The following is a 12,167-nucleotide window of genomic DNA, read 5'->3' as shown; positions in this document are numbered from 1 at the left end:
GGGGCGGGTCCCGCCGCGCACAATGGGCCATGGAGTTCCCGTTCGATGTGGACGCGCTGCTCCCGGAGCGGATCACGGTGCTAGACCAGCACCTACGGCCACCGGCCCGCCGACCCGGAACCACAACGCCGGCCCGGTGACATCTCAAACCTGCCCCACGGCCCTTCTCTCCCGGTTCCTCTCGAAACCTGGTCCAGGCACCACGCCCCCTTCTCACTGACTAGTGTCTGCTCCTTTTGATGTCCTGGCTCGCCTTTTTGGTGACATTTGATCCTAGAACTGGTGGGGTAGATTGGGGCTTGAATCTGTCACCTTTCATCCCTTGGCCCCATCGTGGTTCCAACCAAAGGATGTGGTTGACCTGCCCTTCCTGCTTCCCCACAATAACTTCAAGGGAGGAGGGAGTGTACCACACTGAAAGGAGGTGTGGCAAAAGTTTGGGTTCCAGAAGAGTGGGGTGGGAAATCAGGTTGGAAGATTCCAAGGTAAAGGCAGAGGGCCTGAAGTACCGAACTGGGGTTGCGGTTATCGCCCAGATTCCCAGGGAGTGAGTGCCCAGGACCCTCTAATTCAGTGAGTATCTGACTCTTGATCTCCTCTCTTTCTGTAGTGTTGATCTGCAGCAGCAAATTATGACCATTGTAGATGAACTGGGCAAGGCTTCTGCTAAGGTAATGTGGAGTCTACATGGAGTAAAGGGAGGCCTCTCTGGAGACAGTTGGTAAGGGAGGCCTGGGTCCTGTGGAAGGGACTTGTAGAAAGTCTGTCTTCAAATTCCTGGCAGGCCCAGCATCTTCCTGCTCCCATCACCAGTGCATCAAGGATGCAGAGTAACCGCCACGTTATGTATATACTCAAAGATACTTCAGCTCGAATGTGAGTGCCAAATACCGTTCTACCCTATACTTAATTCCTCCCTCTCCCAGCCCCTCTCCCTTTTTTGACTCTGCCTCTTCCAGATAGCTGCTAATTATTGTTATTTTCCCCAACCTACAGGGCTGGAAAAGGAGCCATTGTTGGCTTCCTTAAAGTTGGATATAAGAAACTCTTTGTACTGGTGAGTGTCATTGGAAACTGAAAGTTCATGTGCCTTGGCTCCTGAGAACAGAAGTGCTGGAGATTGGAAGGTGGCAATGCTGTCTGGGTCCTAGAAGATCTTTGTTGTTCTTTTACCTCTTAGGATGACCGTGAGGCTCACAATGAGGTAGAACCACTTTGCATCTTGGACTTTTACATCCATGAGTCACTTCAACGCCATGGCCATGGACGAGAACTCTTCCAGTATATGTTGCAGGTATTACTTATCTCTTCACCAGTTCATCCAAAATGGAGATCAAAGGCCCCTTGTCCTGAGTCCTTCCAGAGGCCCTGCCTCCCAACCTCCCACCCCCCATGTTCCCATATCCTTCCCAGGTGACTGGGTTCCTATTGGCCTGCTTTCCCCATGCCTGCTCCTACCCTGAGTCTCCTGTTGCCTGCAGAAGGAGCGAGTTGAACCACATCAACTGGCTATTGACCGACCCTCACAGAAGCTGCTGAAGTTCCTGAATAAACACTACAGCCTGGAGACCACAGTCCCACAGGTTAGAGGTTTCAGAGAGTAGACCCCACTGAGCATTCCCACTGAATTTATTTTTTTTGTGTGTGTGGCAAACAAGTGGCACTTTCCATGCACTCCTTATTCCCTATTATATAGGACTTATTTTATACAGGTAAGTTCTGGGGGGGCAGGGTACCATCTCTCATCCTGCAGCTATTTCACTCTCATCTTTTTTGTGTGTGTGTGGTATGCGGGCCTCTCACTGTTGTGGCCTATCCCGTTGCGGAGCACAGGCTCCGGACGCACAGGCTCAGCGGCCATGGCTCACGGGCCCAGCCGCTCCGCGGCATGTGGGATCTTCCCGGACCGGGGCACGAACCCGCGTCCCCTGCATCGGCAGGCGGACTCTCAACCACTGCGCCACCAGGGAAGCCCTCTCATCTATTTTAATTCTTCATCATGGGCTGTTGTGTACACCCAATAATATGTTTATGCCCCAAACATAATCAGCTCATTTTCATCTCCTTGTTTTCACATAGACCATTACCTAGTCTATCAAGATTTAGTAAGGGCTCAGAATAATACGCATTCCCTGTCCTCAGGGAAATGTGGTCTATTTTGGGGAAGGTGGTTTGTTTATAAGTAGATGCAATATAATGGTGCTAATGCTGTCCATTCGTTCAACATATACATATTAGAGTACCTGGCACTGTTCTGGGCTCTAGAAAGACTTTATTCAATGAAACAGATAAAAGTCTCTATTCTCACGGAGCTTATATTCTACGTGGGGAGACACAAACGTAATAAGTATATACTATGATTGATGATAAGTGCTCTAGGAAAACGAGAGCAAGTAAGAAGGCTTGGGAGTGCCATGTGAGGATGGGAGTGTGTGGGATTGCAGGTTTAAATGGGATAAGCAGGAAAGGCCTCACTGAGAAAGTGTCACTTGTGCAATAACTTAAAGAGGTGAGACTGTGAGCTAAGTAATATCTGGAGGGGGAGCATCCCAGGCAAAGGGAATGGCTAGTGCAAAGGCCATGAGGTGGGAGTGTGCCTGGAAAATTGGCTGGTGTGCCTAGAGCAGCATGAGTGAGGGGGGAGTGTGGTAGATGAGATCAGAGCAGTAATTGGGGGAGGAAAGACATTTAGGACTCTATAGGCTATTGCAAAGACTTTGGCCTTTAAATGAGAAAAGGAGAGCCATCAGAGGGGTTTGAACAGAGGGAGAATATGATGTGACTTACTTTAAACCAGAGCACTTTGCCTGTTAAGAATAGGTAGTAGAGGAGTGAGGGTACAAGCAAGTTAGGAAGCAACAATCCTGCTGGAAAATGGTGGTGGCTCAGTCTAAAATGGTAGCAGTAGAGATGGTAAGGAGTGGTCAGATTTTAGGTATTTTGAAGTTAAAGCAAATAATTTTTCTTGATAGACTGTGAAAAAAAAGAGGGAGTTAAGGGTGATCCCAAAGTTGTTGGCCTGAGCACTTGGAAGGATGGCATTGCATTAACTGATGGAAGGTGGAGCAGCTTTGGGGAAAAATAGTAGGAGTCCATATTGAATATGTTAATTGGAGATGTCCGTGATGAGTCCAGGTTGGTTACTTCCCTGGAGTTCAGAGAAGAGGTTCGGGGTGGAGAGTTTTCACCACACGTAGGGTACTGAAAGCAGTGAGACAGGATGAAACCGCCGTGGAGTGAGTATCTATAAAGAAGTGGTCCAAGCACTTGAGTCCTTGGGCACTCTTGGAAAGTCAGGAAGGAGAAGAAGCAGCAAATGCAGCTGAGGAGTGACTGGTGAAGTAGATGCAAACTTAGAAGTAAAGTGACCTGCAAGGCCAGTGAAGAAAGTGTTTGCAAAAGGCAGGAATGGCTTACTGAGTCAAATGCTACTGATCAGTGAGGTAAGAAGAGGTCTGGGAAGTGACCATTGGATTTAGCTGCCTGAAGCCACTGGTGTTCCTGACAAGCGGTTTCAGCACACTCGTGGGTGGAAGCCTGGATGGAGTGGCTTTAGGAGATTGAGAAGCTCAGAACTGGAGGCAGCAAGAATAGGCCACTCTTTTAAATGCTGCTTTAATGTGAACAGAAATAGAGCAAGAGCTAGAGGGGGATATGGATCAAGGGAGGGTTGATTCTTTTCAGTTGCATAAAAATGAACAGCATAAGAATGACTCAGAAAGAAAATCTGATGTCAGAGAAAGTGGGAAGAATTGCTGAAGCAGTGTCGTTGAGTGGGCTTGGGATCGGGTTGACAAGCGAGCCTTGGGTAGGAGCACGGATAGTTAATCCCTTGTAACGTGATTAATTGGTGTGCTTACAGAGGGGGCATAAAGTGAGTTAGGCTTGACTTAATCTTGAAAGGTGTTCGTCAGGTGGACAGAAGTGGGCAGGCTAAGGTGCTTTTCATGTAGGAACCAGCACGAGCAGAGTCAGAGAGATATTAATCTACCTTTCAGGGCACTGCAAGCAGTTTTGTTTGGCTGGAGTGCTGGGCATATGCTTGTTGGGGAAGGATGAGGGTGGGTGGGTTGGTAGACATTACAGCAGGAGATAGACAGGATCTCCTTAGACTGTGCTCCCAGAGTAGAACATCATTTTTCCATTAAGAGGCAGCAGAGAGCAACGGAAGAAACACAGTATCCAGCATCAAATGCATTACCCAGGTAACATGTAAGAGCAGGGCAGTATAGAGTGTAAATAATATTGGGTTGGCCAAAAAGTTCGTTCCAGTTTTTCTGTAACATCCGTCTGGAAAACCCGAACGAACTTTTTGGCCAACCCAATAACAACTGATGTTTCATGAGCTCTGTGTGGTATCTACATGCATTATCTCTGTTGATCCTTGTACATTTCTTTGAGGTAGTTGCCATTATTGACCCCATTTTGGGTTTATACAGATTAGCGACTTGACCAAGTTTGCACAGCTAATAAATGGTAGAGCTTGAATTTGAACCCATAGCCCCCTCTAATGACTACACTGTATTCCTGGCTGAAATGCCTCAACTAGAATCAGGAGTCTGGGACTTGAAACCCAGTTCTGCCACTTGTAGCTACTAGACTTTGGGCAAGCCATGTCTCCAAGCACATATATTTCCAGTTTTCCTGGGTATATACCTAAGAGTAGAATTGCTGGGTCATATGGTAATCCTGTGTTTAACTCTTTGAGGAACTGAGAAACGGTTTTTCCACAATGACTGCAACATTTTACATCTCCATCAGCAATGTGTGGTAGCTCTGGTATCTTGACATCCTCACCAAAATTTATTTTTCTTTGTTCTTTTTATAATAGCCATAATAATGGTTGTGAAGTTGTATCTCTTTGTGTTTTGATTTGCATTTCCCTAATGACTAATGATGTTGAGCATCTTTTCAAGTGCTTATTGCCCATTTGTATATCTTCTTTGGAGAAATGTTTTTTCAAGTCTTTGCCCTTTTTATAAAAATTAATTATTATTTTATTTTTGGTTGCACTGGGTCTTTGTTGCTTCATGCGGCTTTCTCTAGTTGCGGTGAGCAGGGCTACTCTTCATTGCGGTGCGCAGGCTTCTCATTGCGGTGGCTTCTCTTGTTGTGGAACATGGGCTCTAGGCACGCAAGCTTCAGTAGTTGTGGCACACGGGCTCAGTAGTTGTGGCTTGTAGGCTCTAGAGCGCAGGCCCAGTAGTTGTGGCGCGTGGGCTTAGTTGCTCCGTGGCATGTGGGATCCTCCCGGACCAGGGCACGAACCCCTGTCCCCTGCACCCACAGGCGGACTCTCAACCACTGCGCCACCAGGGAAGCCCCGCTTTTCATTTTCTTGATAGTGTCTTTTGACACACAAAAGTTCTTACTTTTGATGAAGTGTAATTTATTTTTTCCTTTTGTTGCTTATGCTTTTGGTGTCATATTTAAGAAACCATGTCCAAAGTCATCAAGATTTTCCTCAATGTTTCCTTCTAAGAGTTTCACAGTGTTAGCTCTTACATTTAGCTGTTTGATCCATTTTTAGCTATTTTTTGGTCCAAATTAATTATCTTGCATGTAGATACTCAGTTATCCAAACACCAGTTGTTGAAGAAGTTATACTTTCCCTATTGAATGGTCTTGGCACCTCTATTGAAAATCAATTGACCATAGACACATGGGTTTGTTTCTGAACTCTATTCATTCCATTGGTCTCTATGTCTATCCTGTGCCTCTACCACACTATTTTGATTACTGTAGCTTTGTAGTAAGTTTTGAAATCAGGAAGTATGAATCCTCCCCAAATTTGTTATTCCTTTGTTAATCTTGAAGATTATTTTGGCTATTCGAGGTCCTCTGCAATTCAACTTTAGGATTAGCTTGTCAGGGTCTGAGATTTTGACTAAGTCTGTCAACAAGGACAATAAGGCTGGCTTTCATTCCTCCCACTGTGGTTTTTCTAGCACAGGGTTCTATACGCAAGTATGTGCTGAGTGGCTGAATGGACAAATATATTTCGCTTGTTTCATCTTACAGGTGAACAACTTCGTGATCTTCGAAGGATTCTTTGCCCATCAGCATCGTAAGTTTTCTCACCTTGTGTGTGTTGGTCAAGCAGTTGGGGTGAGGGGTAGGAAGGAGGTGGATTCTTGGTCCCACGGGACCCCGCACTGAGGGGCACCACCGCTTCCTTCCTCACAGGGCCCCCTGCTACCTCTCTGAGGGCAACTCGACACTCTTGTGCTGCTGCGGTCGATCCTATGCCCGCTGGTAAAGCTGCATTGAATGGGTGGATCTGTAGTGCTGTGATGGCTAGTCACTCTGGAGGCCACTGGGAACTCAGTGCAATCTGTGGGCAGTTTGGGAGAATTCTAAAGCAGCCCAAGTCCCCAGCAGACATTACCCATGTCCTCTGCCCTCATGGGAGCTCAGTGTATTTATATTTGGCAAGACTTTCAACTAAGCAAGCTCATCGGAAGCCTGTTTGACAGTTGACAGTGATGGAGCCTCTTGCTGCTTCGGGCCCATCAAAACAGGCCAGAGTCATGTTCCTTCGTAAACTCCTCAGGCTTCTGTGAGCCAGTGAGGGACAGGCAAGTGCAGTCAGCCCTTCCATTTCCAGTCACTGAATAGTGACATGAATGGTCCAGAGCTTAAATACTAGTTTTAGAAGATAACACTCAGAATTTGTAACATTTCCAACCAAATAATGAAATTGATCTGGAGAAACCATACCTAGGAGGTACTGAAATGCTGCCCAGGTTCCACATTCCATCCTCATCCACACACATGCTCCCTGCCAGGCTGAGCCCCACCCCTTCCTCCTTCTCAAGGCCGAGGGGCACAGCCTTCTGCTGGCCGTGCTGTGCGCATTTGCACAGAAGGGCCCTTTGCTGAAGGAGCTGGCTCTGTAGCTAGCTCTCTCACCTCCTCGGTGGCCAGGAAACAGAGTAACCACCACCCAGACAGCAATCTCTCAACAGTGATTAGCATCCACCAATGTCAGGCACGGAGAGGCAGTTCAGATCCGTGACCGGCTCTGCTTTCCAAGGCTTCCCCCATCTAGCTCCTGCTGACCAAAGCTGTGAGGGAGAGAGAGCCAACAAGGACGGTGAGGACCAGGTCCACACGGGAGGGACCCTAAAGTTTAAGTGGATCCGCTGGGCAGTCTCTCATTTGCCACGTGTGATGGAGAAGGAACCTCTCGAGAGGGAAAGGGAGGGGCAAGTGGAGAAGCGAGGAGGCTGGAGACAGGGCTGGGACAGTCCGTTAGCCTCCCATTTACTCTGTCTGGTGACTCCTTTCCAGGTGTCTGTGTTTTTACCTCATCCTTTTTTTCCCCTTATAAAACGTAAATCTCTTTCTATCTTTGCTCCGGAAGGGGAGGTTTTGCCCCACCCCAGCCTCCCCTGACCTCTCCAAAGCAATTCCTGATTAACCAAGGGCTTTGTCCGTCTCATCTAGAGGGACCTGGGGTCCTCGGTGGCCCAGCTGGGACCATTCCACTGCCCCAGAATCCCAGGGGGGCCTGACAGCGCCCACTGACAGTAAGAGCTCGCCTCCCTTGGCTGCCCTTCTCTTGCGTCTCCCAGGCCCCACAGTCTCCCCCAGATCTTTCCCCCCAACTCTGCATTCAGCCTACTCCTTCTGGCTCTCCTCAAAATGCTCCAGCCTTCCCCCCGAATTCCCTTTTGGTGTGATGGCAGTGCCACAGAGCTGCTTCTGCGGTGGAGCTGAAGTCTCCTTTCCCCGGAGGAACTGTGGTGTCAGGGATCAGAGGTTTGGGGTTGTGGGGGTAGTGAAGGGGTACACAGTATGCCTCCTAATGCTTACCTTGCCTGTGTCCTCTCCACTGCCAGCTCCAGCAAGGAAGCTGCCACCCAAGAGAGCAGAGGGAGACATAAAGCCATACTCCTCTAGTGACCGAGAATGTAAGACTGGGGTAGGGGGTCTGGGCCTGGGGGGGCCTTAACCCAGGGGAAAGATTTGTTCTCTCTAAAGGCTCTGATTTCTCTTTTTTCTACTCTAATCTTTGCTGTCATGACTCTCTTCCCTTTCCTTTTTCTTCTCTGTCTTGCTCTTTTTTCTCCCTCTCCCCAGTTCTGAAGGTAGCTGTGGAGCCTCCCTGGCCCTTGAACAGGGCCCCTCGCCGTGCTACACCTCCAGCCCACCCACCCCCACGCTCCAGCAGCCTGGGAAACTCGCCAGAACGGGGTCCCCTCCGCCCCTTCGTGCCAGAGCAGGAGCTGCTGCGTTCCCTGCGCCTCTGCCCCCCGCACCCCACCGCCCGCCTTCTGCTTGCTACTGACCCAGGCGGCAGCCCAGCCCAGCGTCGCCGCACCAGGTAATAGGAGCTGGAGGGTTAGGGAGTGTCAAGACTGTCGGACAGGGTGTTAGAAATGGCAGAGGGCAGTGTAAATCCATCAGAGACATGAAGCAATAGGACAGGAAGACTGGAGAGTCCTGAAACCTTTCAAGAAGAATATATTGGAAAATATTTATGGGAGTGGTCTGGAAATAAATTACAGTGAAGGAGCAGAATAGGACTTTATGTAGAGTCTAGGGAGTCTAGTTTAAGGGAGAGCTGGGAGGAAGCACAGGAAGAACACAGATCCGTTGGGTGGGTGACTGAGCCTCTAAGATTGGGGAAATCATGGTTTAACATTTGCTGGGAAGGGGCAGGATCTCTGACACAGTTTGGGGAGCCACCAGCCCTGGGTCAGTGCCTTGTGTGGCAGGAGCCCATCCCGGCAGGCAGAGAGTGGGCCTCTCCTTTTTTTCTCTCCCCAGCTTTCTCTTCACCTCTGACTTCTCTTTCTGTTTTTCTCTCCCCTCCATTTCCCCTCTCCCCTCCTCCTGTCCATAACATCCTTCCACAGCTCCCTTCCCCGCTCTGATGAGAGTCGATACTGACAGACAGCTAAGCCTCTCCCCTCCCTGGGAGACCTGGCAAGGGCAGAGACTCCCTCCCTGAGAACCCCAGACCGGATCTTCCATTGTATCCCCCAGCATCCAGGGGAACCTGACAGAGCCCATAGGATTCCCTCTTCCCCTTTCTTGGACAACTGGGTTGTCAGGGTCCCAGATGGCCTAATGCTTTGTAGCTTTTCTTACCATAGAAAGCACCCGCTCTCTCCTAACTCGGGCTCTGAACACTCTCCCACAGACAGCCCATTTGCTGCCAGACTTCTTGGTCGGGCGGCTCCTACTAATTATCCAGAGAAGCATAGTCTTGCTTGCAGTCAGATTCTAGAACACCATGGAAGGTCCAAGGGCCTCCTCTACCAGGGAAACCTTTTAAAGAGTCTTGTCCATGGAATGAATCATATAGTCCCACTACACTGTCTCCTGGTAGCTCTAATACTGCTTCGTGCTACCGACCACAGCTACCCTATCAGCCTGCTGACGCCAGCCAGTGAGTGAGCTCTGCTTCAGAGCAGTCCAGTCAGGTAGGACAGGGACTTACCAGCTCCCCAAGGGATCCACTCAACATTGCCAAACTCTTAATTTCCACATGTTGTGTGTATGTGTATCTGTCAGGGGACCCCCGAGCTGATGTCTGCTTTGAGGCTCCAGACTCGCCACACTTCTACAGACACCACCACTTCCCCTGGGTCCAGGTTCTGTGAGGGAGTTTGTTTCTTGGCAGTAGATCCCAGCAAGCACCCTAGGATCACTCTTAGCCAAGTTTCAGAAGCTAAGCCTGAGTCTCAAGGCTCTATTAGCTCCTGGAATACCCTCTCGCAGCCATCCCTCCCCGGTCGCTAGATGCTGATAGATTCCTGTCTTGTGAGATTGTCTTGAGATGATGGGGGAACTCCTCCTCTGGCCTTCCTTTCTTCTTTCCTCCATAGCAAGAACCTTCTTCCCTGCTCCATACCCAGGGTATAGAACATCCTTCCCCCTCCCTACCCTCTGGATGTGTGCTAGTTGATACCCCTACTGTATTCCCGAAATCCTTGGGAGCAGGATCTCCCTCTCTTCTGACTCATTCCTTTTTCTTCTCCCTCTCAGTGTTGTCTGAATAAAGTGTGAATTCTTTTGTGTTTTTTAAATGGACATTTTCAATGATAAAAACTACAAAAGAAAAAAAAAAAACACCAAACAAACCTTAAGGTCTCAGCCTCGTTTGTGCGTCACCCCTTATTTTCCTGGGATCTCAGGACCTCTCTCCCTCTCTCTCCCTCACCTGTGAGATCTGCAGATCTTCCAGCAAGGAGCCTTAGAGCTCCCCTTGCAGGATCTGGTGTCTGCCTGTCCCCATCTTCATTGTGGGATCTTCTGCGGATTGTCTCCTCTCATGTAGTCGCTGGATCCCTCTGTGTAGCCTTCTATATCTACTCCTCCATTCTCTCCAGAAACCTCTAGCTCTCCCTAGTCACTTCTACCCTTTACCCCAGGCCAGCCCTTGCTGAGATGTTAAGATTTACTAACATCTCTGGGATCCACTAATTGCCTCCTGATAACAGTCCCCTAATTGTTTCCTGAATTCCTCTTCCCGCTAGTTTCCTGGCCTCTCCCTCACTAAACCCTTGGATCTCTTTCTCAAGACAGTCCTTTTCCTAATTCAGCCTTACCACTCCCTATTTCCCTCTGGCTGAAGTATCCTAAAATTAAGGTAATCATGTTTTCCAAACCAAACATCAGGGCACCTTGTCCAACAAAAAAATATTTTTTTGCGTATATGTGAATCTGGTTGTGTGTGTGTGTGTGTTTGGCCGAACCACGCGGCTTGTGGGATCTTAGTTCCCCGACCAGGCCCCAACCAGGGATTGAACCTGTGCCCCCTGCAGTGAAAGCATGGAGTCCTAACCACTGGACCGCCACGGAATTCCCCTGAATTTGTTTTTATGACATGGTTTGGAGCACATTTGGCCTTACTTTTAACACATTACCTCAACTAGGAGTAATAAAGCAGCAAGTCAGGACTGCTTCAGAAAACCTTGGGGTATAAAATGAGCTCCCTTCCCTTTTCTGGGGCACAACTTGATTAAAATCCCATAGGAATGATAACTACCCCTCTCTCTCTGTTCCTGTGCTGTTCCTTTTGTTATTCTCCTGATTCCTCCATACCCACTCATCTTTCATCCTGTAGCCTTTTCCCCATCATCTCACATTTCTTCTACAGCAGGACTCCCCCAGGGCTGGTAGCCCAAAGCTGCAGCTATAGCCGCCATGGGCGGTTGAATTCCTCATCCCCCAATACAGGTAAGTTATTCATCTCCTTATCCGCAAATCAAGTAGGCCATATTCACTACCTACTCCAGCCTTCCCATGCACATGCCTGGTATTCCCACAGGCAACCAAGAACTGAAGCAGGGGGAGCAGGAAACAGAGAATAGGTGAGGTCTGACCCCCTCCCCTACCAGCCTCGCACCACCTCTGACTCCTTTCCTAACATCACTCTCAGCTACTTCCTCCTCCTAAATCTCACTCTCTGAACTGGACACCAGCTCCTCCCACAAAGCCTTCCACCTAACACCCTACAAGCCTCTTTCCCCATAGGTTCGACTCGAGTGCTTCCCTTTGGCAGTCTCTGAGGGGTTTCAGGTTTGGACATAGCACTAATGGTTCCAGCCTCATACCCCATCATACATCCTCTACACAAGAGCCAGTCAGCCCTTTAAGAAGCTGTGATTTTAATTCTCCCTTTAGTACCCCTGTAACCCACTCTCCATCTCCCACCTACTAGGTCTGCCAGTGAGGAGCAGGTCTTGTCACAGCATGGGTCTCGGCAGGAACCCATGCACACAGTTCCTCCACAGGCCCAGGCTCCACCAGCCCAGTCCTGGACAATGGGTGGGGATATGTTCAACGCCAGGTTCATTCGAAACTTGCAGGAACGTCGCAGCACCAGGCCTTGGTGACCGCAGCCCCCTCTCACACCTTCAAAGTCAGTATTATTTCTCTCTCACACAGGACCTAGCCAAAGCCCGCCCTCACAATGGATGTATTCATTCATTCATTCATTCATTCATTCGACAGGCTTTATTATAAGTGCCAAGTCATTTGTATCTTATTTTTAACCACAGCAATAAAGTATTTATTTTTATCACGAGAGCTACTGAAAACCGCGATTGTCATTATTTCAATCCCACCCGTCACTCTTCGCGCGCCCCGTTCAGCCCCATCATCGCCTACTTTTGGGCAAGCGCCACAGGTGAGAGCAGTGCTCGAGGCCG

At 49.0% G+C, this 12,167-nt stretch overlaps 1 protein-coding gene across 8 annotated transcripts; it reads left to right on the top strand.

Annotated features, from left to right (window-relative positions):
* The first annotated feature begins 9 nt into the window (after window positions 1-9).
* ATAT1 (alpha tubulin acetyltransferase 1) lies at window positions 10-12,056 on the top strand. 8 transcript variants are annotated; one of them, XM_024738660.1, is made up of 13 exons: window positions 10-136; window positions 611-671; window positions 785-876; window positions 997-1,057; window positions 1,181-1,294; window positions 1,482-1,583; window positions 6,022-6,067; window positions 6,187-6,255; window positions 7,845-7,916; window positions 8,086-8,329; window positions 11,114-11,193; window positions 11,285-11,327; window positions 11,678-12,056. In XM_024738660.1, exons 1-13 carry the CDS (start codon window positions 30-32, stop codon window positions 11,850-11,852), a joined length of 1,266 nt encoding a protein of 421 aa, XP_024594428.1. In that variant the 5' UTR covers window positions 10-29; the 3' UTR covers window positions 11,853-12,056. The 8 variants fall into 8 exon arrangements, with proteins under 8 accessions (XP_024594428.1, XP_024594429.1, XP_024594431.1 ...); XM_024738662.1 differs by having other exon boundaries at window positions 44-191; window positions 11,678-12,036; XM_024738666.1 differs by lacking the exon at window positions 10-136 and adding an exon at window positions 205-424 and having other exon boundaries at window positions 11,678-12,036.
* The last annotated feature ends 111 nt before the right edge of the window (window positions 12,057-12,167 follow it).

The sequence above is a fragment of the Neophocaena asiaeorientalis genome, unplaced genomic scaffold, assembly GCF_003031525.2.
Source record: "Neophocaena asiaeorientalis asiaeorientalis breed wild unplaced genomic scaffold, Neophocaena_asiaeorientalis_V1.1 scaffold282, whole genome shotgun sequence".
In the NCBI taxonomy this organism is placed as follows: Eukaryota; Metazoa; Chordata; class Mammalia; order Artiodactyla; family Phocoenidae; genus Neophocaena; species Neophocaena asiaeorientalis.
This window is presented reverse-complemented; position numbering and strand designations above follow the sequence as displayed.

What these genes read in the sequence shown, in the direction of transcription:
- ATAT1 (XM_024738666.1), top strand. Translation starts at nt 240, where the DNA reads ATGTCCTGGCTCGCCTTTTTGGTGACATTTGATCCTAGAACTGGTGGG. An exon ending in TGGGCAAGGCTTCTGCTAAG is followed by an intron (nt 672 to 784) that starts GTAATGTGGAGT and finishes AATTCCTGGCAG; the next exon opens with GCCCAGCATCTTCCTGCTCC. An exon ending in TTCCTCATCCCCCAATACAG is followed by an intron (nt 11,194 to 11,284) that starts GTAAGTTATTCA and finishes GTATTCCCACAG; the next exon opens with GCAACCAAGAACTGAAGCAG.